Genomic DNA, 21,340 nt, shown 5'->3' with positions numbered 1-21,340 from the left:
TGATGTTTTGATGGCGATGCAGTGGTGAGTTAGGGCTATGGGGGGCTCATATTAAGCAGCCCGGTAACTTGAGACGCGAACTAGTCTGATTGAAGTTTCCTCCTTTCTACAGAAGTTCTTCCATGCAATAAAGAAAAAAAAAGAGTTGTCGTGGCGGAGTGGTAGCGTCTCCTCCTCAAACCTCAGAGGCCCTGGTTCGATTCCCAGCCTCGGCACAGGTTTTCTTTTTACTCAGTGTGCGGGAGTTTCAGTGGCTTCCATAGCTGCCGCCACCGAATACGTTGTTTAGCGGTTATGAGCGTAAGGGCGGGTAAGGGCGGCTCCGCGGCGAGGCGCACGGTGTGACGTCATGCCAGATGGCGCGGCGAGCGTGCGGCGTCCGCCCAGCTGCGGCGGTTGCTAGGCAACGGCTCAACGTCGGTCTCTGTGTCTCCTCGGAGCACCGTCACAGCGACATCGCAAGTTCGTGGCCAGTAAAGCTTTCGCTTTAAAAAATGGGGACGCCCGAGAGCCGCCGTCGTCATGGTACGCAGGCGCGTACCATGGAATTTAAAAATCGAAACTATGCAACCGTAATGCTCTTCGGTGACAGTGCCCTCCGACTGTCGGCAGGCCTGCTGTTCGGTGCAGATCAGATGTTCGCGGGCAATACTGCACCATGTAGCTCAGGCCTGAGGATAACTATCTGGATGATCCCTTTGATATCTGGGTCACCGGTTCTAATTGACCAGCATGAATCCAGCGGCGTGAGAATTAACTTAAGTCCGACGATACAGACATACTTTTTCGTTGACCAGGATGAAGCCAGTTGTCTTAATTCTCCTATATCCGCATTAACGCTTCAATGTCAGAAGGATTACTGAATGGTTCTTCATTCCATGGCAAGGCGTTGGTCCGTACGTGTGCTCTAATTTACTTAATGCCACCTGACATGTAGCTGCGCTGCAGAAATCCATGGCGGGGCAACCGATCTCTATCACTTGATCGGGCAAGACTTCATTCATTATAATTTGTGAGCCTGCTAGTCGAGGCTTGTGCCTTTAGGCTGGATTTGTTCCTGACAAGCATAAACGAAATATAGAGAATATACCGCATACTGTTGAGAAGTGGATTTCGTACACAAAAATTCACATAACGAGCGACGAATGGTAATCGAATGCTTCTTCAAATGGCCGCGAAATTTCTCGCAAATGCCTTATTTTTAGTGTGCCGTTTATTGACCTTACAGCAAAGAATGTTTTACTCAAAGACTAAACTATGGCGTAGCGCTCTCCCCCACATCGTCTGATAGCGCACGGTACATCCTCACTGAAAGTATGGCAGCCTGTCGCCTTTTCCTACGTCCCATCCCGTAGCCCTACCTAACCCCTCCCCTTATTCCCCTGCGCACCCTCACCAGCGCGTTGACAGTGTTCTGTATCTCTGGCCTGCTGGGCAACATCAGTTATGAAAGCCCATTCATGCGTTTTGGTAATGCACTCTACGCCTGAGCCCCAGGTGACCACGCTGACTTTCTCACTCAACCACTCAACTCCCTGTCTTTTCCTTTTTACACTCTTACCCACTACTGTTCGAAACATATCACTTGTTCCTCTAGTGTGCGTTTTTCTCGGTCGTTCCGTTTCAGTTATGTTCTAACTGGCCCACAGCTCCGCTCTCGAGAACTGGAATCGCTTTCCGAACTTCGCTCCAGCCGTATAGAAGTTTTATTTCAATTCCGACAGTGAAGGTTTCCGGCGGACAGCGTCAAAGTGGCGAGCGGAGTATGTTCGCTCCATCGTAAAGTATAGGACCCGGTCGCGTTGTCCCACTTGGAAGCTGAGGACGAGGCTTCCGATTCGCCCTCTCCCATTCTGCGCCCGCGCTTTCCGTCCGGCATTCAGAGAGGGTTCGCGCGTAAACAGAGGCGTCCGTCCAGCCTCCAGCTGATCCGACGCGTGAGATTTCATTGATTATTGCGGTGCACGTGCACGCACATTGGGCTCTGCCCCGTCGGCGATTGTTCCTTTCATATCGATTCGACTGTTGCTATGTGCACGTTGGCGTCCGTGGTTTGCTGAACAGCCAAGCCCTTCGCGCGCAGCGTCTACGCCCATCTGGGCTGCACGAAACGTCACCCATTTTCGGACCTGTAATGGCTGTGCATTTTGGGTGGCAGGAATGGACCATCACAACCGCGGTGGCATGCATCCTTTTCTTCCTCTTCTATCTGTGAGTACTGCTTCAGGCCAAGGTGACATTATCTATATTTCATTTAAGTGCGAAAGCAGTATATAAGGCGGTCCCAACCGAGACTCTTTGGTGAAGCCAAGGAGAAAATCTGGTAAGCCCGGGTAAGTTCGCAGGAGCGCCGCGCCAGCTGCAGTCAGTGGAAATGGGACCTTGGAAAAGCCTAGAAGAGCAACAGTCCATGCAAAAATAAAATTAATATTACTGCAACTGTGTGTCGAATCAGCGGCGGCGCCAGCAGATCAGCTTGGCTGGCCACTGCACGAGGGCACTGTGCTATCGCCGCAGCCCATCACGACTTATGTTAGACTGCAACACACTCTCGTGGTGTGCATTACACATCGTCGTCTTTACCGAATTCCGTCTACAGAGCGAACAAATCAGATCAGCTGAAGCTCGATCAGAGCTTAACCTGAGTCTTATATTGTCGCCAGACGAGCCGGCATCGCAACAAATCAAGACCTTGAACAAATCAGGCTAAACACATGCTTTACCACGCCTACTAGGTTTAAGTACGTTAAAACCCTACCATTTTTCTCTTTTCGCCCAACCTAAAGTATGTGAGTACTGCTAGTTAATACTTTCTTACTTTACCTTCAAAATTTCCCAAATCTGGAATGACTGATGTAAAATATATTAGTATTAGTCGCAATAGAAAGTGTTACGGAGCAGTGCGCAGGTCTATAAAGATGTGGCACCGTGCGAGCTGCCGTTAAGAATGTTAAATGTATTGACACGTTTATGTGAACGCTTTTCGGACTAAAGGTATTCACGGCGACGCACACCAATTATCAAAGGCTGAGGTCCATGCACAATAAATTTCGCGCAAAGGACGAAGAGAAGGCCGGAAGCGACGAATGGCACATTCGCGCGGACTGTTTCGCCCGCGTCGTTTGTCTCCCCATCGCTGGGTTCTGCTTTCCGAAAATAAATTCGCCCGTCGCCCTGAACTGCCTCCAGCAATTAGCCACTCAGACACGACTGGCCGTACACGCTTCCGGTTTCTCACAGCACTTCTCTCGGGCGATCTGCCTTCGCCTCAGCAAGCGTGGCTGCTCGGTCATCGCCGTTGGCGCTGCACCGCCAGAGATCAAATATAGCCTTGACCGTGCAAAAGACTTAAAAATATGAGATAATTTTTGTTAAATTCTATTAACTTGCGAAAGCAGATTTGCACGAACGATAACGATGACGATGAAGACAGGATTTTCCTTCTTGGCGCTCAAATTCGTAAGACGAGATTCTGACGGTGAACCAGGCAAGAGCGGAGGCAAAAGCCAACCATTCTGGCCTTTATACATTTTTCTCTCCCTTTTCGCGCCGCAGATGGAAGTTGATGAACACGACGATGTGCAATGCACAGCGTGAGAGTGCGTTGCACGAGGTAGAACCCACCGCGGTAGAACACGAGGTAGAACACCTGTGGTGCTTTCCAGCGTGCGTTTCTTTCGCGTTTACTGAGTGCAGGTGAATAGCAACCTCTGCCCCCCAATTCTTGGCTTATCCCCCGTTGTGGGTATGTACCATCTTTTGAAAGGCTAACAGCAGCAACAACAACATGAGGCGTATTCAGCTGCGGCGATAGCCTACTGCTCTCGCTCAGCGGCCAAAGAAGTTCATCTGTTCGCGCCTCCGTGGGCTCGAATGCCAGAGGCGGATATTTATTTGATGTATTTGTGGTCGTGACAGCGACGGTCTAACAGGAGCGTAGGGAGCAAGACGATAGTTCACAGGGGATGTCTGTTCGAGCATTGTGTACGGACAAATAAACAGGATAAGAAATTTTTCACGCAACCCTGGTGTGCGCAAGGGTGTCCAGAGTAAAATCTCATCACAACGTGAGAAAGAATCTGCATTGTGGGTCGAGTCAACTAATTGTTTCCGGGAGGCCAGGCTGGCTTCTGTGTTGAATAGTTCAGGTTCACGGTAATAGGCAGTACGGGAAGTAACGTCACAATTCGTGGAGAGGATGCTAAATAGGGCACGGGGGTTGAAAAGAAAGATGCTTCCATCACGAAGGTAAGACGACGGCCATACGAAAGGAAATAAGGATTGGTTTGGTTTAAGGGGGTTTAACATCCCAAAGCGACTCAGGCTAGGAGAGACGCCGTAGTGTAGGGCTTCGGAAATTTCGACCACCTAGGGTTCTTTAACGTGCACTGACATCGCACAGTACACGGGCCTCTAGAATTTCGCCTCCATCGAAATTCGACCGCCGCGGCCGGGATCGGAAATAAGGAGAGTAGCTGGTTGTTCGCTGCACCGGGATATTGCCGGCAAAGGTAAAAATTGTAACGATGCATGGAACCCCATTTGGTGCGGTCAGATTGAGTGTAAGTGGAAAGAATATTTCAAAGGGTCCGATGAAAGCGGCCATTGGTGTGGAGGTGATAGGTGGATGTTGTTTTGTGCGCGGTATTCGAGGCATGGGAGAACTTGCTCCAGTAAGGCGGCGAGAAAAGGCTTGCCGTAGTCGCTGAGATGAACACGAGGGGTTTCATGGCGTAGTATAACGGCGTGTAGAAAAAGATGGGCTATCTCTGGAGTGGAGCCCAATGGAGGTGCAGCATTTTCAGCATATCTGCTGAGGTGCTCCATGGCAGTGACGAACAGATATTTATTCCCCGCTGGGGTCAACTGCAGAGGTTTGGAAACGCCGATGCTGACGGCCTCAGAAGGGGTGAAAAGGCAAGGAAGAGGTTGGAGGAGGACCTCAGGAGGAGACGTCGGCAGTTTACAGCGTTTTCAGTGAATATTTCGCAACGCTGGTCCAACTGCCCCACAAGAATATGATGTATAAGAGCCCGTAATAAAGCCGGACAGGATATCCACCGGATAACTCAGAACTCCAGCAAGGGATGAGAATATGTTGCTCTATTTGAGATATCCCTGTGAGCTGGTGCTGTCACTGAGGCACGCTCTGTAAGTTTACAAGGTATAAGCTACTGCCAGGAAGCTGCAACAATAATTATAATTGGCCAGATAGTTAACCATATTAACTACTAAAAAGTAGAGATGCGTGCGGGGTCCCAAACCCAGCAATTCTGGACAAAAGCATTTTTGAACAGGAAACCATTTGTGACCGCCTTTTTATTACACATTGTAAGATTTCACCAAAAACAATAAATATATCTCAAGATCATCGGGCGGCAGTCTTGAATTTTTTTTCTATTAACGTTTTTACTATCGTCAAAAGCGTTCCCCATTGGTTTCTTATGGGAGCCTTACCTGTTCGATGCGACCGATAGAAACCCTGTAAAATAAAGATTTTGCTACTAATCAGAAGAATGGACCATTACCTTCAATTATACCGTAGAAGTATCTTGCAATTTTCTAATTTTAGAAATCGTTGTGCGAAATTGCTGGACATGTGGAAGTGGAGAGCTTCGGTTGCAGCAGCCTGTGCAGCGCCTTTCGCACATCCAGCTGTAACGTCATCGTTACTTCTGATTGTAACGGCTTCTTCCCAGTGTCCTGTCCTGTGCGCGCAGGTCATCACAATGTAGTACGACCGCTCCCTAGCCTCTGCTCTAGAGGGCTTCAATAAAAACGGCCGTGGCTTAGCTTGGTTAAGCCTGGTGATTGCGAAGCAATAGTGTGTTATTCTCGGATCGGGCAAACTCATAATTTCTTCCTTTGCTTCTGCTGTTTCCACAGAGGACGTTGTCGCCGAGCTGCATACTGGGCACGCCGCTTAGAGAGTCGTTCTTCTTCCGTCTCCGTAGCTCGCTGATGCTTCCTCTTTGCATTCTGCCGAGCTGCCTTGTTCGTAGGCACCATCGTAACATCTGGCTGTATGGCTGCCTTGGCGAGAGGAGCGGAGCTGTTTTATACAGCTGGTGTGACGTCACGCCGACCGTAGCGCCCCTGGTGAGAGGAGCGGGAGTTAAGCCGCCGTTGGTGGCTACCGCCTAGCCTCGCGACGGCGTGAGATGGGGCCCTGTTTTTACACAGCTGGTGTGACGTCACTCTACGTCACATGGTGTGACGTCACGCAGCGAGGTCACGCTAAAGGTCAATGGTGCCTACCACCGCCTCGCCACAGAAAGGGCTGAAGTGCGACCTAAAGTAGTATTGCTTCGCAATAAAAGCATGCTCAGCTTGTTCAACTAACCCTCAGAATCGCTTGAGAGCGCACTGTTCTGGTCAAGACGCATTTCTGTCAGCTTCAAAGGAATTTACACAGTTATCAAGTATACCTTACGACGGCATTACGGAGAAAAAAAGTGACTTTTTTTAAGCATCTCATGTTTAGGAAGAATGCATAGTTACAGCAGACGAAAACGAAAGCATTATTCGCGCAGTTGTGGATTTTTGTGCCGTTCTTACAAAAAACTTGTGCAGAGCTATACTGAAATCAGGATAACTAGTCACACCTGATTAAATTAGTGGATGAATTGAACTCAGGGTGAGAGCAGCAGGCCGGAAATCTGACGAGAGCAATACAGTCGTAGTCCCGGATGGCTATGGCGCTGACATATCCGAACAGTACCTGAAGACAAGTGCATCCAGGAAAAGTTACCGTCCGGATCGTTTATAGATCACGAATCAAAGAGGAAGACAATGAAAAGGCATCACTATAGGACAGATTCATTATCCCGGTGTTCCCCTTTCACAGCGTCTACGGAACCACAGGCACTCCGCTTACTCAAATGCTAGGTACATCCCCACGCCTGTTCATTGCAGTTGGTTTGGGCGCCTGGGCCGAGGGGAATTCATTTCAATGAGGTGGCTGATCCCCAGGCAAAGGCATCTCTTCAAGGCCCCGTCGTATCTCTCCTTCCGCCCTGCGCATATATTACGGCGGCCAGGTTTCGCAGTTATCTGCCATTGAATGAATTCGCAGCATCAGCTCTTACCTTCTCTCCCGACTGCCAGCAACTTCTCTACCCGTGGTGTAGTAAAGGATGGCGATCACGCAAGCTTGATGTTTCTTTCACGCGTCTACGTTGTCGCGTGCATCAATTTCCGTCTCCCCGTTCATTGCGTCCTCTCTGAGCGGAACCCTACAGATGATAGATCATTTCCTTTTGACCTGCCTTCGCTACTCCTCTTTTGAGGAGGCGCCTGCTAGAGCACCCGTTACGACAGCTATAGGTCTAAGTCTGTCTGCTGGGGTTGTTCTGTCTCTTGATGTTTGCCCCCTTGTGGGCAGCAACAGGAATGTGCTCTCTCCAGTCAAACTTTTCTTTCAGGCATGAAACGGCTGGCGTACAAAAATTTTCTTAATTTCGTCTTCTGGGTACTCGTGTAAAAGACTCAATTCAAAATTCTCCAAAGCTCTGTTCTCCTTTTAGTCCCCAATCTCACAGTGTTTGATTTTTAAAAATTTCAAGCAACAAATATGCATTCTTATTTATAATTTTAATTTTTTAATGTTTCTATTTAACGTTATGGGCACCTGTGAGTCGTCGCCTGTGTCTTGGCCAATCCCCCGCAGTGGGTATGCGCCATTATCCTCTTGAGCACAACAAGAACAACGGGCCATCGCTAAGCTTCCGTGTTTTTTTTTCGTGCTTTCTGTTCAAGGTACGCATCACGGAAGCGCAACTACTGGAAGAACCAGAACGTTGTGTCCGAGCCATTCAGCGTTTTCTTTGGCTCAACTTTCAGACTATTGTTCACGGTAAGTTGAATGGAAGGTAGCAAATCTCTGAAGGGGGCAGATATCAACAGTGGTAAATGGTGGCGAAATTAGTACAATTGAGAAATAAAACTTCGTTTGTTGTTCTTACATGTATAATGCTTGGGGTTTCTGAAGCGAAAGAGATGTACAGTCTTTTTAAAAAGTATGAAGCCCAAGGGGGCTGCTTCTGAGACCTGCAGCGCTGCTGGTCTTGCATAATCAGGAACCCTAATCTCAAGAAGGCGGGAGGAACTTGATCCCTCAACCCTTACATGCTCAGGACTGTCAGATGTGCTTAAGCGCCCTGCTACAAGAGTTGGAAGCAAACCACTTGGGCAATATATTTTTGACAGTCTGTACATCGTTTATATGACTAGTGCAGTTGTGTATTTCATTATTCTTTCTTCTAGCCATTGCACGAGATGGATGCTGCAAGATATAAGAAATATGGGCAGCTTTTTGGGTGAGTTTGTAGCTTATACATCCTAATTCTATTGCTTTCACAGAATGTTTCCTCAATGCTGGATAGTCTCCTTAGCAGTGGCGGTGATAAAGAAAGCTTATCCTTGTGGATTTTGTTGTCGAGCTTTGAAAGCATAGACACATCTTTTTTTGATCAGTTCAACGCCCACAGAAGTGACATGTGTTATGACTAAACAGAAAATAAATGGAAAAAGATTCTGGTGGAATATACTCCTGAAAGTTACGCACATAAATTAAATTAACCGTGAAACAATATACGACCACGCCTATGTGGTCCGAGAGAAGGCTACCATATTACAATATTTCTTCCCTTTGCTTATAATGCAACCTTTTTGCCCTCAGAGTTTTCGAGATGGGCAAGGCTGTCCTCTTTGTCGCAGACCCAAAACTGGTGAAGGATGTCTTAGTGAAGGATTTCAAGTCTCTTCCGAACCGAAGGGTGGGTACTACCTGAATATATAGCTACTACCTCTGTTCTGGCCGCGTACTTATTTGAGAATGAGAATTTCCTCAATGGCAGAAAGTGACTTAAACTTGCATATAAGATGTTATAGAAATATCCAACGTGACTAAGCTTTGCTGGAAAGCAATCTACTTCACGAGATATTAGTCAAAGGTTCATCGGGCTCATTTATAGCCGTCTTTCTGATGATTAGACCGGCGTACCTTGAGTTTTGATTGCCAGCGTTGGTTCAAAATTTCTTAATTTTAGCGGTAGTATTTTTCCGGTTTTCGTGATGTAATTATAACTTGTGTTTTGTTCTTACGCTGCTGCACAGGTGGCTTGTTTTGCAGAGTTTTCTACTGGCTGTACATTTCTCGTTTCTGCCCAGGTCTTTTCCAATAATGGCCCGAAAAAGACGCCAGGCCAGAATCTTCAGTGTTCTGACATCACCCATTAATAGTACTTGTTGCGTCACCCCAGCGTGCTATGGCGGCATCTCTACCGCCGCTAGAGCCGGCCTCAAAGAACATTCACATTTCTCGTTGGCCATAGCCCCTCACAGTGAAGTTTGCAGCAGTATCCATTTCTAACATAACCGCACCCAACCAACCGAATTGCCATCCGAGCATATAATCAAGGAAACCATTCCGACTTCGCTACAACGCTTAAATTTACCAGCATGTCCAGCGCGACCATACGTCTGGAGTGGCCGATGCCACGCAGCTGGCAATTTTACCTCTGCATGGCTCTAAGTAGCCGCTGCACCTCTTCGGGTCTGCTCGCTAACTACATGAAGGCTGTCGCCGTACCGCGGGCAGCGGTTCGCCTTAATGGTATGACGCGATAGGTAATCGGTTAATGTCCATATACGCAGAATTGGTCTTTCTCTGCTTCACATTCAGAGATCCCCGGAAGTCCTCATACCACTCCTGGCGTAGTCGCGCAGCGGTTAAGTGGTGCGCCGCTTCTCTGTAATGCCAGATGCTGCCACCGGTTGGTTCTTTCCTCGCGCGACCAATCATTAATTGAACCGTCACCTGCCAGGTTACATGAGGACACCATATTTTATGGGCACCATCTATTGTTATTCCCCCCACACACACTTATGCACAGACAGACAAGTTTTCACTCCATAGGCAAGTAACGCTAAAACCTTAAAGTGTGATGCTGCACGCCAAACTTTGACGACAGCGACTCAGCTCCTTTCCCTTTTCTGCCGCATCCTTTCCTCTGTCAACCTGACTCCACACACCACCAAGATACACGCATTACTTCCCACTATGCCTTTCCACGCAGCAATCTCTGCCTCGCGTATTCTGAAGCTCGTCCATTCACATGTCAGCGCCGTGCACGAGTTGATGTGCTCCAGAAATTCAAGTACTGTGCGCAATATACAGAACGTTCTCTGAAGTACCTGTTATCGTGACGAAGTGCTGAATCAGGCCGTGTATGCCATGCTGCGTCCCTTTAGGAAGCCTCCCTTCAGGCGAGTCAGGTGTCGCCGAAAGGTACCAAGTCCTCGCCATACACTGGGGCCCGTGGAGTGTCGATGGAAGTGGACCAGCGGCCCTCAGCCGCACCACAAAAGACCGTTTTCAGCTATTTGGCTCAACCGCTGAAATGAAGCTGCAGAAGAGCTCTTTGAAAGTTTCGACAGTCTCCCAACTACGCTCTCTTAAATAGGCTTAAGCCTTGCGGCAGAAGTCGCTTAGGCCTTGCTGATCAAGATGTATTTATTTCATTACTATATATAGTGAGTATTGACCAAGTGCTTGCCCCATATCTTGTCGCTCTCTCGATTTTCCGCTTGACAGACAGCCAACTTCAATGAGCCCCTCCTGGACAATGTGATGAGTATGGCTGATGTGGAGAAATGGCAGAAGGTTCGCCCTGCTTCGATCCCGGCTTTCTCCGTTGGGGCGCTGAGGAAGGTAAGCGGAAGTACTCTGAAACTTTCACGTTTAGAACAACCTGCAAATATTGAGCGATCACATCTGCCACGCATCCTGCAGCAGTGCCTCTTTGGCTCTGCCGTTCGACCGATGAGCTCGATGTCGCGGATGCTGTCTCGGCAGCGGCAGCCACGTCACTAGAGGAGGAAGAGCAGAGCCCCCTTAAGTCAGACATCAGCGCACGTTAAGGAGGCCCAGAGAGTTGGAATATCTTCGGAGCTCACCCCTACTTCGTGCCACATACCGAGCGTTCAGATGTAAGAAGGCATTGACCTTTAACCGCTATCAATATTTGGCAAAGCTGGAGGCACTGAGTGCCTCTCCGTGAGATTTTGAGAGAAGTTAATTCTTCTGCTGCAAATACTAATCTTAAAAATAAAACACTGAGCGTCACGAATCTTTACTTGGCTCTATCGGCCTCGTCCTGCACCGTGCTTCCACGCGGGAACTCCTAAGATGTTGCATCACCTACGACTGAACCCCTTAATTCATTTGCTGGTTTATTTTGAGCTCGTTAACATGGAGAAACACTCGTCGGAAAACTTAGCTTTAAATTTGTTAGCGCAGCCCAGCATGGAGTGTCAAGGTAGGAAGTCAAAAGGAACAAAGGGGTCAGTAGTGCCCATGTCAGCGGTAACATGAACGTACCCAGCAATTCTGGACAAAAACATTTTTGAGCGGGAAATAGTCTATGAGCGCTATTTTTTCATATATTGCAAGTTTCACAATAACAATCAATATATCTGCAGATCTCCCGGCGGCAGGCTTGCATTTTTTGTTATCGTCAAAAGTGTTCCCATTGGTTTTTCTACGCCAGTCTTAACTGGTCGATGAGAAGTATCGAAACACTATAAAAGAAAGGTTTTGCTACATATTGAAGAATGGGTCATTACTCAAGAATCCGCACCATACACAGCGGTGGCTGGGCCAAGACAACGTTTATTGTTTTTATGCGTGTTAATATAGGCGTTGTGCGAAACGGTAAGAGAAGGAGTGTGAGGAGGACAGCGGCGATAACTGTTGCCGTAATCTGGGGTGACGTTATTCCGATGTATCATTTACCTTCAATACTTATATAATAGTACGTTACAGTTTTTCAATATTCAAATTTTTTGACCAAGAACGCTGGACATGCAATGGAGTTCTGCTCAGCGAATAGTTTCCGAAATTCTGGAGACACCTGGCAATATCTATACAGGTAGAGTGAATGCAGTAGCAGTAGCGTTCAAAATGGAGCATTCCACGCAAGGGACATCTCGTGTGTTCTTTCATAAAACGGCTCAATATATTAGAATTTTAATACTGTATCTTTTGCGTTGTTGGTAGAAATATATACCAGAGTTTTAGCTGCTCTTGCAGTGTGTAGCTACAAATGAAACCTGCGTGCTCCATATTCAAATGAGGACTAAACGCATGGCACGGAGTGGCGAAACATGCTGCGACACTGTAGTTCACCTTGTGTGCCGCAAGGGATTCAGCGTGGAGTGTCGATTTGTTGAGTGGTCTCCTTTAAACGCTTCTCATGCGGAATCTAGATTTTTGTTCAAGGTATCCGTGCAGCCGGTCGTTGATGCGAAAAATGCATTCTGGCTTGAAGGGCGAGAGAAGAAGTATATATATATACATACTTGCTTCACTGGCAGTTGCAAAAGTTATCATTAGTCGGGTATGTACCAACATTATCAAAATAAAGTTTTCATTGGTTTATGGCAGTTGATAATTAAGAACACGGCTGTTCGCTAACTATGACGCGCAGTTGTCGTTTAATCAATGAAAACAAGAAGACGGCAATGTCGGCCACCGCAAGTGCAACGTCTCGGACAGGACTCTGAATGATGACCATCGGAAAAAAGCAATAATAGAAAGAAAGCTAAGTTTATTATCGAGACACGCGAAACGGCGGTATATCATGCTAGCGTTTGTTTCTTCAATGGCCAGCAGAGCGTTTTATATTCTAGGTATGAGTAGTTCATAGCCGGAATTCTGGTAAATGACTTCAAGACACCGGACTTAATTCGCTCCGACTGTCCGTTTTTTATATTTTTAGGATTAACAGTAGTCATTTTACACGCGCTTGGCCAATTGATCTTGAAGCTAGCTCACAGTCCCATGCGACCGTTGCTATAGCTTCAGTGTGTTCATATATTTTCAGGGTACTCCTTTGAGTTGAAGTCGATTTAAATTAAGAAAGCAATTATTCATTAGCCTCCAGCTAAGCGCATTCAATGTTTTACAAAAGGAAGTTATGCAGCTTCCAGAGAAACTTCGTAGTATTGAAAAAATTGGTCCTAATTTGGCTGTGTTTATGTGGACACTAATGCGTAATTTCTCTCTTGTTTAGTTTCAATAATCAACGCTTTGACTTTCATTTGTGTTTCATTCGCAGATGGTTTCCTTGATCGAAGATTGTGCCTTAGTGACAACGGAACACTTAAAAGGCGCAGCGTCCAGAGAAGAAAACATCGATTTGAAACTGTAAGAAAGTGCTTTTGTTTATTCAGTTAGCCTTCATGAACAAAATGTCGGCAGAGACACTTAGGACTGCTTAGGTGTCCGCTCAATTTGCGAACGCAGTAGCCGCGCGCTGCGCCGTAATGTAACCCGATGCCACGCAGTTGGCAAGTATACCTCTGCATGGTTCTACGTAGCCGCCGCACCGCTTCTCATCCGCGCGCCAACTTCGTGAAGGCAGTCGGCGCCGTACCATGGCCCGCGTTCAGCCTTAAGGGTATGAGGCGATAGCTAATTAATGGGTTATTAAAGCAAAAGCTTTAATAGGCTGTGTTCACAAGGTCGTGTCCGCAAAAACGTGTCCGCAGCAGTTGTGAGGAACTCAGAAGAGATAGCGTCAAACGAGTGGTTGTAATTGAAAGAGGATGCTGCGAGGATGCTGCGCAAACGTAAATTTTCGAAATAAAATGAATAGTTAATTAATTAGAGCAAAAAATGTCCAAAACGTGGGCGGGGCTAGAGCCAAAGATGCGCCAAATTTGAAAACGCCAGAAGTATGAGGTCACGTGCCCGGAAGTGAGGGCGCAGCCAACGCGTGGCGCCAAATTTGAACACTCGAAAAGAATACTGACTCACTGAGATGAAACGAGGAAAAATGCGCAGTTAATTTAAATCCAATCAAATAATCAATAATCAGCAAACAGTGTTAAGCGTTAATTAAGGTGCTTTAATGGTGACATAATGGTTAATTAGAGTGAATTAGGGGTGTTAGTGATGAATTAAGGTTAATTAAGGATGAATTAAGGGGAATTAATAGGGTAACGGTGAGGCGCGGAGCGATGCAACGCCAAACTTGAAATGAGTATACGGCCCCATCCGCTTCGACGCGTCGCTCCTCCGCCATTGGAGATTTGCTGAAGTGGCGTCACGATCACGCGAGACACACAGAGCGACGGCACAGCAAAAAAAAATCTTAAACTGAGTATACGGCCCCTTCTGCTTCGGCGAGCCGCTTGCACGCCAGTTGCTCTCTCGCCGTTGCCGCGTGCAGATGCTGTGTTCGCGCGCTGTGTGGGTGTGTGGCGTCATGTTCAAGCCGTCTCTGCCATCGCATAGTGCAGCTTCAACGTCCAGACCGCATGTAGAGATAGGCAAACAGAGGGAAGGAGGGGCAAAGAGAATCAAAGAGAAGCAAAGAGGCCACGAGCGCCGAGGAGGCGTCAATGCTTTCACATTGCTCCAGTGCGGGTTGGTGCACTGATATTAAATTTTTTATTGCCCATATATGCAGAATTAGTGTTTCTCTCCTTGACGTTCATAGAACCTTGGTAGTCCTCGTACCATTCCTGACGCTGTAGTGCAGTTGTTAAGCGGTGCGCCACTGCCCAGGGGGGACAGGTGCTGCCACCGCTGGAACTTCTGCGTGTCAGGTTGCTCTTCGCGAGCAACCTCGAGCGATCAGTCATTGAATTAACCTCCACCTCCCAGGTTGCATGAGGACGTAATCTTTCAAGGGTACTATCGAGTGTTATCATGCACACACAGACGGGTTTTCTCTCAGTAGGGCAAGTAAGGCTTAAGTCTTAAAACTTCCATTTGCAAGGTAATCCTTGCGCGTATAGAAAATATTAGGACGAAACATCTACGCGCTTGAGCGGCACAAGTAGGTGAAATATCTCACCTTTTAATCTCCGTTCGCCCACCTGCGAGCACTGCAATTTCATTCGGCGACTATTGAAGGCTGCAAGGTGTTGATCATTGCCTGGGATATGTGCTACATTCTTGGACAAGAATTTTGAATATTGCAATATTGTAAGCAATTGCTGTGCAAATATTGAATATCATGGTCCATTCTTTTTATGTGCAGCAAAGCCTTTCTTTTAGAGTGTTTCCATCACTCGCATCGAGCAGTTAAGACTGCCATAGAAACTCAATGGGGAACGCTTTAGACGACAGCGAAAACGTGGCTAGGAAAACGAATACAAGCCTGGCTACGGGTGATTTGTGGATATATTAATGGTTACTGTGAAATTTTACAATATATGAAAAAAATCGAGTTCATAAACTACTTCCCGTTCAAAAATGCGTCTGTGCAGTATTGTTGGGTATGTGTAAAAAGTAATCGTTTATACCGAAGTTAAGACAGTGTTGTTATCATGCTGCTTGGAGACGACAGCGGTTGTCTCCGCTGTTATCTTGAAGGGTGGGCTCGGCAGCTGTGCCACTGCGCGGACGAGTAACCCTCTTGTCTTCGCCATGCAGGTGCTCCTTCCTGTGTTCACACATGTGCTGTTGCCTGTTCTGGCTGCTGCCTGCGTTGACGTGCGGCCACGTTATCGTCATCACTACGGCAGTCATGAAGCTGATACCAATTCCGTAACAGCGGCTGACGTCACGTTTACCTGGATTTCGCCACCACCTGGCTCTGGGACCATCCGCTCGTCGTGGGAAATACAATCGCCGCAGACATCATGTTTTTCGCCACCTATAAAAGATCGCCCGTGGACCGCGGCGCCTTGTGGGCTCGGCAGCTGTGCCACTGCGCGGACGAGTAACCCTCTTGTCTTCGCCATGCAGGTGCTCCTTCCTGTGTTCACACATGTGCTGTTGCCTGTTCTGGCTGCTGCCTGCGTTGACGTGCGGCCACGTTATCGTCATCACTACGGCAGTCATGAAGCTGATACCAATTCCGTAACAGCGGCTGACGTCACGTTTACCTGGATTTCGCCACCACCTGGCTCTGGGACCATCCGTTCGTCGTGGGAAATACAATCGCCGCAGACATCATGTTTTTCGCCACCTATAAAAGATCGCCCGTGGACCGCGGCGCCTTGTGGGCTCGGCAGCTGTGCCACTGCGCGGACGAGTAACCCTCTTGTCTTCGCCATGCAGGTTAGAAAATCATACTCTCTTTTTGCAAAGAAATCGAGCAACTACTTCTTAATTCAGCTGCCGAGCCCACAGTGTTGTACTTGTATTGTCGTTGAATGCTTTGCTGTTGTCCATTCGTTGCTTATGCAATCTGGTGACATAGAAACTAACCCTGGTCCTGACACTGCCGCCATACTTGCAGAACTACAGAAACTAACATCGGGCCAAAGCACGTTAATCAGCGAAGTAAAAGACCTCAGCAGCAGGTTAGTAGCGACAGACAAATCGATCACCGAATTAAGTAAGCGCATTACCGAATTAGAAACCCACTATCAGGACCTCGCATCACTTAAAACAGAAGTTGAATCCATTAAGACTGATGCCGCCACGTCGGCGAGCCAAATCAGTAACCTCGAATCCAGAGTAGACGATGCCGAAAACCGGTCGCGCCGCAACAACCTGCTATTTTATGGCTTACCTGATACTAGCTCAAAGGAAACGTCCTCTGAGTCTGAAGAACTGGTCACCCGCCTTTGCAGTGAAAATTTGGACATCACCATAGACCCAAAAGAAACAGAAAGAGCACATCGTCTTGGCCGTCACTCAAGTGAACGATGTCGACCCATTATCGTTAAATTCACTTTCCATAAGACAAAAGAATCCATCCTAAAAAACGCCCGGAAACTAAAAGACACCGACTACAGCATAGGAGAAGACTTTTCCCATTCTGTCCGTAAGGCACGCAAACATTTACTACGTTTCGCGAAAGAAACATCTGATAAATACGCACTGCGCTTTAAAACACTGTACATAGGCCCCAAGCAGTATATATTCGACGACTTGACGAAAACGGTAAAAGAAGTGCCATAGAAATCACACTCTGCTCGCTCTAAAGCAACTCCCCGACAGCACACCCCCCGAACTAATCTTACCTTATCTGCAGTATTTACTAACATATGAAGCTTTTTACCGAAACGGGAAATCGTATCTAGCCTTGTCTTATCAACCAACAGCACCCTTCTCATTCTTACAGAAACGTGGTTAACAGGCAATATCAGTGATACCGAAATTTTAGCTGCGCTGCCCAACTTTAAAGTTTACCGTAAAGACCGGGAAAGAGCCCGTGGCGGTGGCGTGCTCATAGCCGTACATCAGCAGTTTTCAGCATCCTTAATCAATGTAGATTCTAACTTAGAACTGCTATGGCTGCTCTGCCACGCTGCCCCCCGAACTGTGCTGGTAGGAGTCTGTTACAGGCCACCGCAAAATGATCCGGACTTTTCCTACAAACTAAACAATGTGCTGAGTGAACTGACATCATCGTATCCTAGCGCAGATATTGTTCTTTTTGGTGATTTCAATTTTCCCACTATTGACTGGCGTAACTACACCTCCATGACAAATTCTTCAGAAGCAAACAATTTTGTCGATGTCTGTCTTAACTTCAACCTTACTCAGCTAATATTAGAGCCAACGCGCATTGCGCAGAATTCCGCCAACACTCTAGATCTGATATTAACCAACAGCCCTGATAGCGCAACAAGTATTACATACCTAAGGGAAATAAGTGATCATAAAGTCATTCATGCTACCTTCAGTTTTACACCCATGCTTCGTCAAGTTTCCAGGAAAACAATTCGTCTGTATGAAAAAGGTGATTTTCAAGCAATAAATGAAGAACTAACTGCTTTTTTTACAACTTATGAAATCGATTTCCACACAAAGTCTCTTAACGAAAATTGGACGATTTTCAGGGACAAAGTTCACGAACTAACAAACAAGTACATTCCGGTAGCTAGTTTCCGTGCTAACCAGCAAAAACCGTGGTTTACTACGGCCCTGAAACGCCTGGAAAACAAGAAAAAGCGTCACTATCGGGCAGAAAAGCGGAACCCAAGCCAAGCATCATGGGAAAAGTACTACACTGCCGAAACTGATTACCTTGCTGCTATCCGCAACGCAAAACACACCTTTTTCCACTCTGACTTGCCAAAAATGCTAATACACAACCCTAAAAAATTCTGGCACGTAGTAAACCCGAAGGATACACGTACAATTGTTCTTACTAACGATATGGGTCAAACCATCAGCGATTGTGAATGTGCTGACATTTTCAATAGAGCCTTTTCAACTGTTTGTGCGAAAGAGTGTGATTTACCTGCTAACGCCTTCATAAGTTCCTTCACAGCGTCAACCATGGATCCAGTTTCTTTCTTCGCAGATGGTATATCATCTCGTATCGAAAACATCAAGCTAACGTCATCAGCCGGGATCGATGAAATTAACTCGAAATCTCTGAAAAATACTAAGCACATTTCCGCGGCCTACTTATCACTATTGTACTCTCAGTCTCTCTCTTCAGGTAACATACCGCATGACTGGAAAGTGGGAAAGGTCGTCCCAATCTTCAAGTCCGTTAACAAAAACTCGCCCTTAAATTATCGACCCATTTCCCTAACAAGCATTCCTTGTAAAATCATAGAGCATGTAATTTATTCTCAAGTCATGAACTTTCTCGATTCCAACAATTTCTTTCATTCATCACAACATGGCTTCCGTAAAAACCTTTCCTGTGAGACACAACTGGCTACATTTGTTCATGACTTACATGCTAACCTTGACTGCAACCAAGAGATTGATGCTATTTTTTTAGATTACGCAAAAGCCTTTGACAAAGTACCACACCAGAGATTACTACTTAAGCTCTCTTACCTAAATATTCACCCTAGCATTCTAAACTGGATTAAGGAATTTTTAACAAATCGAACCCAATTAGTCATAGTTAATGACGAATTTTCTGATTACATTCCAGTAACCTCAGGCGTCCCCCAAGGATCAGTGCTCGGACCGTTATTATTCTTAATATACATTAATGACTTGCCCCTCCACGTATCATGTCACATTCGTATGTTCGCAGATGATTGCGTCATTTATCGTACTATTAATAACTCTTCCCACCAAGAAGCCCTCCAGACTGACCTAACTAACGTTCAGAAATGGAGCGACCTGTGGATGATGACACTTAACCCTCAGAAATGCAAGATTGTATCCTTCACCCGTCGCACTAAACCATTTATTTTTTCGTACAATATAGCTCAAATCCCAATAGAAGCAGTTAACTGATTTAAGTACTTAGGAGTCACGCTATCTCATGATTTATCTTGGCGCACACATATTTCTAATGTAATATCATCCGCGAATAAAACACTAGGCTTTTTGAAACGCCACTTACGTCACGCTCCCCAACAAGTTAAACTCCTGGCTTACCAATTGCTAATCAGACCGAAACTAGAATATGCATCCCCCATATGGAATCCACATCAAATATACCTCATAAATGCCCTCGAATCCGTCCAGAACCGTGCCACTAGATTCATCCACAATACCTATTCATACCAAGTCAGCGTGTCGTCTTTAAAAGCAGAATCCGCCTTATCAACCCTTGTTATTCGTCGCCGCATTGCCAGCCTAAACCTGTTTCATAAGTTCTTTTACAGCACCCACTGTTACGCAGGCTATATCACATCACCAGCTCGCATATCGCATCGCACTGGTCACATTCTTCAAGTTGCCCGGCCTCGGACCCATACGACCACGTTCGCTGCCTCCTTCTTCCCCCGAGCAGCATTAGATTGGAACGGCCTTTCCCACAGCATCGCCGCTATCACCTGCCCATCCAACTTTTCCAAAGCACTAACAGATCATATTGTATGTTGAACCCACATGGCAACCATTGTACTTATTTTTTTTTGTATAATCCACCCCTTATGTAATACCCCCACGGGGGTCCTTAAGGTAATGAACTGAACTGAACTGAGGGCGAAGGCCTTAGATGTCGGATTAATCGTCAGTGAGAGGATCATCTAATGAAATAATTATTTGTACTGTTTCCGTCTCCTAATCGCGCGCTGGCTCCTTTACTGTCTAGTCTAACGTGTCATTATTGGGAGCCTACTCATGCTGAGTACTCAGAAACAATTATGCGCTAAAGACTGAACACTTTCACTTGGTGAGCATGTTTATGTTTTGCGTTCTTTTCAATTTTAATTCGTCCCTAAACCGAGTGATACCAAGCTGCAGGCGTTTTTCGTTCGTGAGAAACGCCTTTCTTCTCTTAAAGCAGCAAGGAGAAATTATTCAGTGACGTCTGGGCGATATTTAAATTTATACTGCTGCCGTAAACACTTTAAGATAAAAACTGTGTAATAACTGGTTTACTCAAGGAATTGTGGCCAAGTGGTGCTGATAAAAATTTGCACGTTTATCTTTTAAGGGCTGTACTTCTTCACATTAAAAACGCATGCGTACAAAGCACATGCTTGTTTTTTTTTCTCGTAGCTTCCCAAGCTGCTGTCTTGCGGCACCAAGACTGGTAGAAGGTTTGGTCAATCGTATGTGAAGGCGATCATGCTCCGTCTAACTGGCCGTGGCACTAGAAGCTTCCGCCGATGTCGAAAACTTTACTTCATCTTAGTGACGCGTATACCTTCTCACACAGGTATATTTGGAGCGGCAGCCCGTCAGCTTCATTTGCGGGGACGAGACTCACTCTATCTCAATCCGCGAGCGTTGAGAGAAATCATCCCCACGAAAGAGAAATACTCCCTGAGCCTCGCCAGAAAAAAAAAGAAAGAGAGTAGAAATAGCCAAGTGTTTGGAGGCACAGCGAATCTATGAAGCCTGGTTAGATTCTGTGTAGAACTTGCACCTTCCGGTGTGCAAAAACTGGCGCAGAGGCGAAGATGCAGCCATTGAATTTATTTCTGCATGAAACCGCAATAGAGTCTTCATAGAAACACTCGCCAAGAAGCAAACAACAGTAAAGAAAACATCTCTCTCCTCTCTGTTTCTCGTTTAAAGCGAAAACTTGTCCTACTCTTCCTAATTAGGGTTTCCCCAACTACGGTAAGCGCATAAATGAGTGGCGGTTGGGCGCTGCGACAAAGCTGTTGCCCCTAACACATTGTGGCAAATTACTGCTACCGAAGACAACTTAGCGTTAAAGGTAAATACACGGGGCCGCACCAGCCGGAGATCGGTCACTCCGTGAGTTCGGCCTCAAGGGCATTATTTGTAGTTTTTTTATTTCAGTTTCAGTACCGTCTGCGTGGTTGGAGAGGTGTACTTGATAACGCTTCTTTCTTGAAACAGAGATTGCTTCCCCCAACGCAGGTACGAGCTTCGTTGTTACCTGCACTGATTGCTATGGTTATAGTATTAAAACATTAATTGACCCGCGTGCGAAGTTACCACCCCTGCTGCCATGTGGCGAGGCGCAACGGA

The 21,340-nt window shown here is 46.6% G+C and overlaps 1 protein-coding gene across 2 annotated transcripts in view; it reads left to right on the top strand.

The window, feature by feature from the left end:
• Window positions 1-1,888: 1,888 nt before the first annotated feature.
• The window catches only part of LOC144093907 (cytochrome P450 3A24-like), a 34,048-nt gene continuing 14,596 nt past the window's right edge, over window positions 1,889-21,340 (top strand). For both annotated transcript variants that reach the window (XM_077627659.1, XM_077627660.1), the window contains exons 1-6: window positions 1,889-2,211; window positions 7,759-7,855; window positions 8,266-8,318; window positions 8,681-8,777; window positions 10,598-10,714; window positions 13,122-13,210. In XM_077627659.1, the coding sequence (XP_077483785.1) occupies window positions 2,135-2,211; window positions 7,759-7,855; window positions 8,266-8,318; window positions 8,681-8,777; window positions 10,598-10,714; window positions 13,122-13,210 (530 nt within the window). In that variant the 5' untranslated portion in view covers window positions 1,889-2,134. The remainder of the gene's footprint in view (window positions 2,212-7,758; window positions 7,856-8,265; window positions 8,319-8,680; window positions 8,778-10,597; window positions 10,715-13,121; window positions 13,211-21,340) is intronic.

The sequence above is a fragment of the Amblyomma americanum genome, chromosome 6 (assembly GCF_052857255.1).
Source record: "Amblyomma americanum isolate KBUSLIRL-KWMA chromosome 6, ASM5285725v1, whole genome shotgun sequence".
Taxonomy (NCBI): Eukaryota; Metazoa; Arthropoda; class Arachnida; order Ixodida; family Ixodidae; genus Amblyomma; species Amblyomma americanum.
This window is presented reverse-complemented; position numbering and strand designations above follow the sequence as displayed.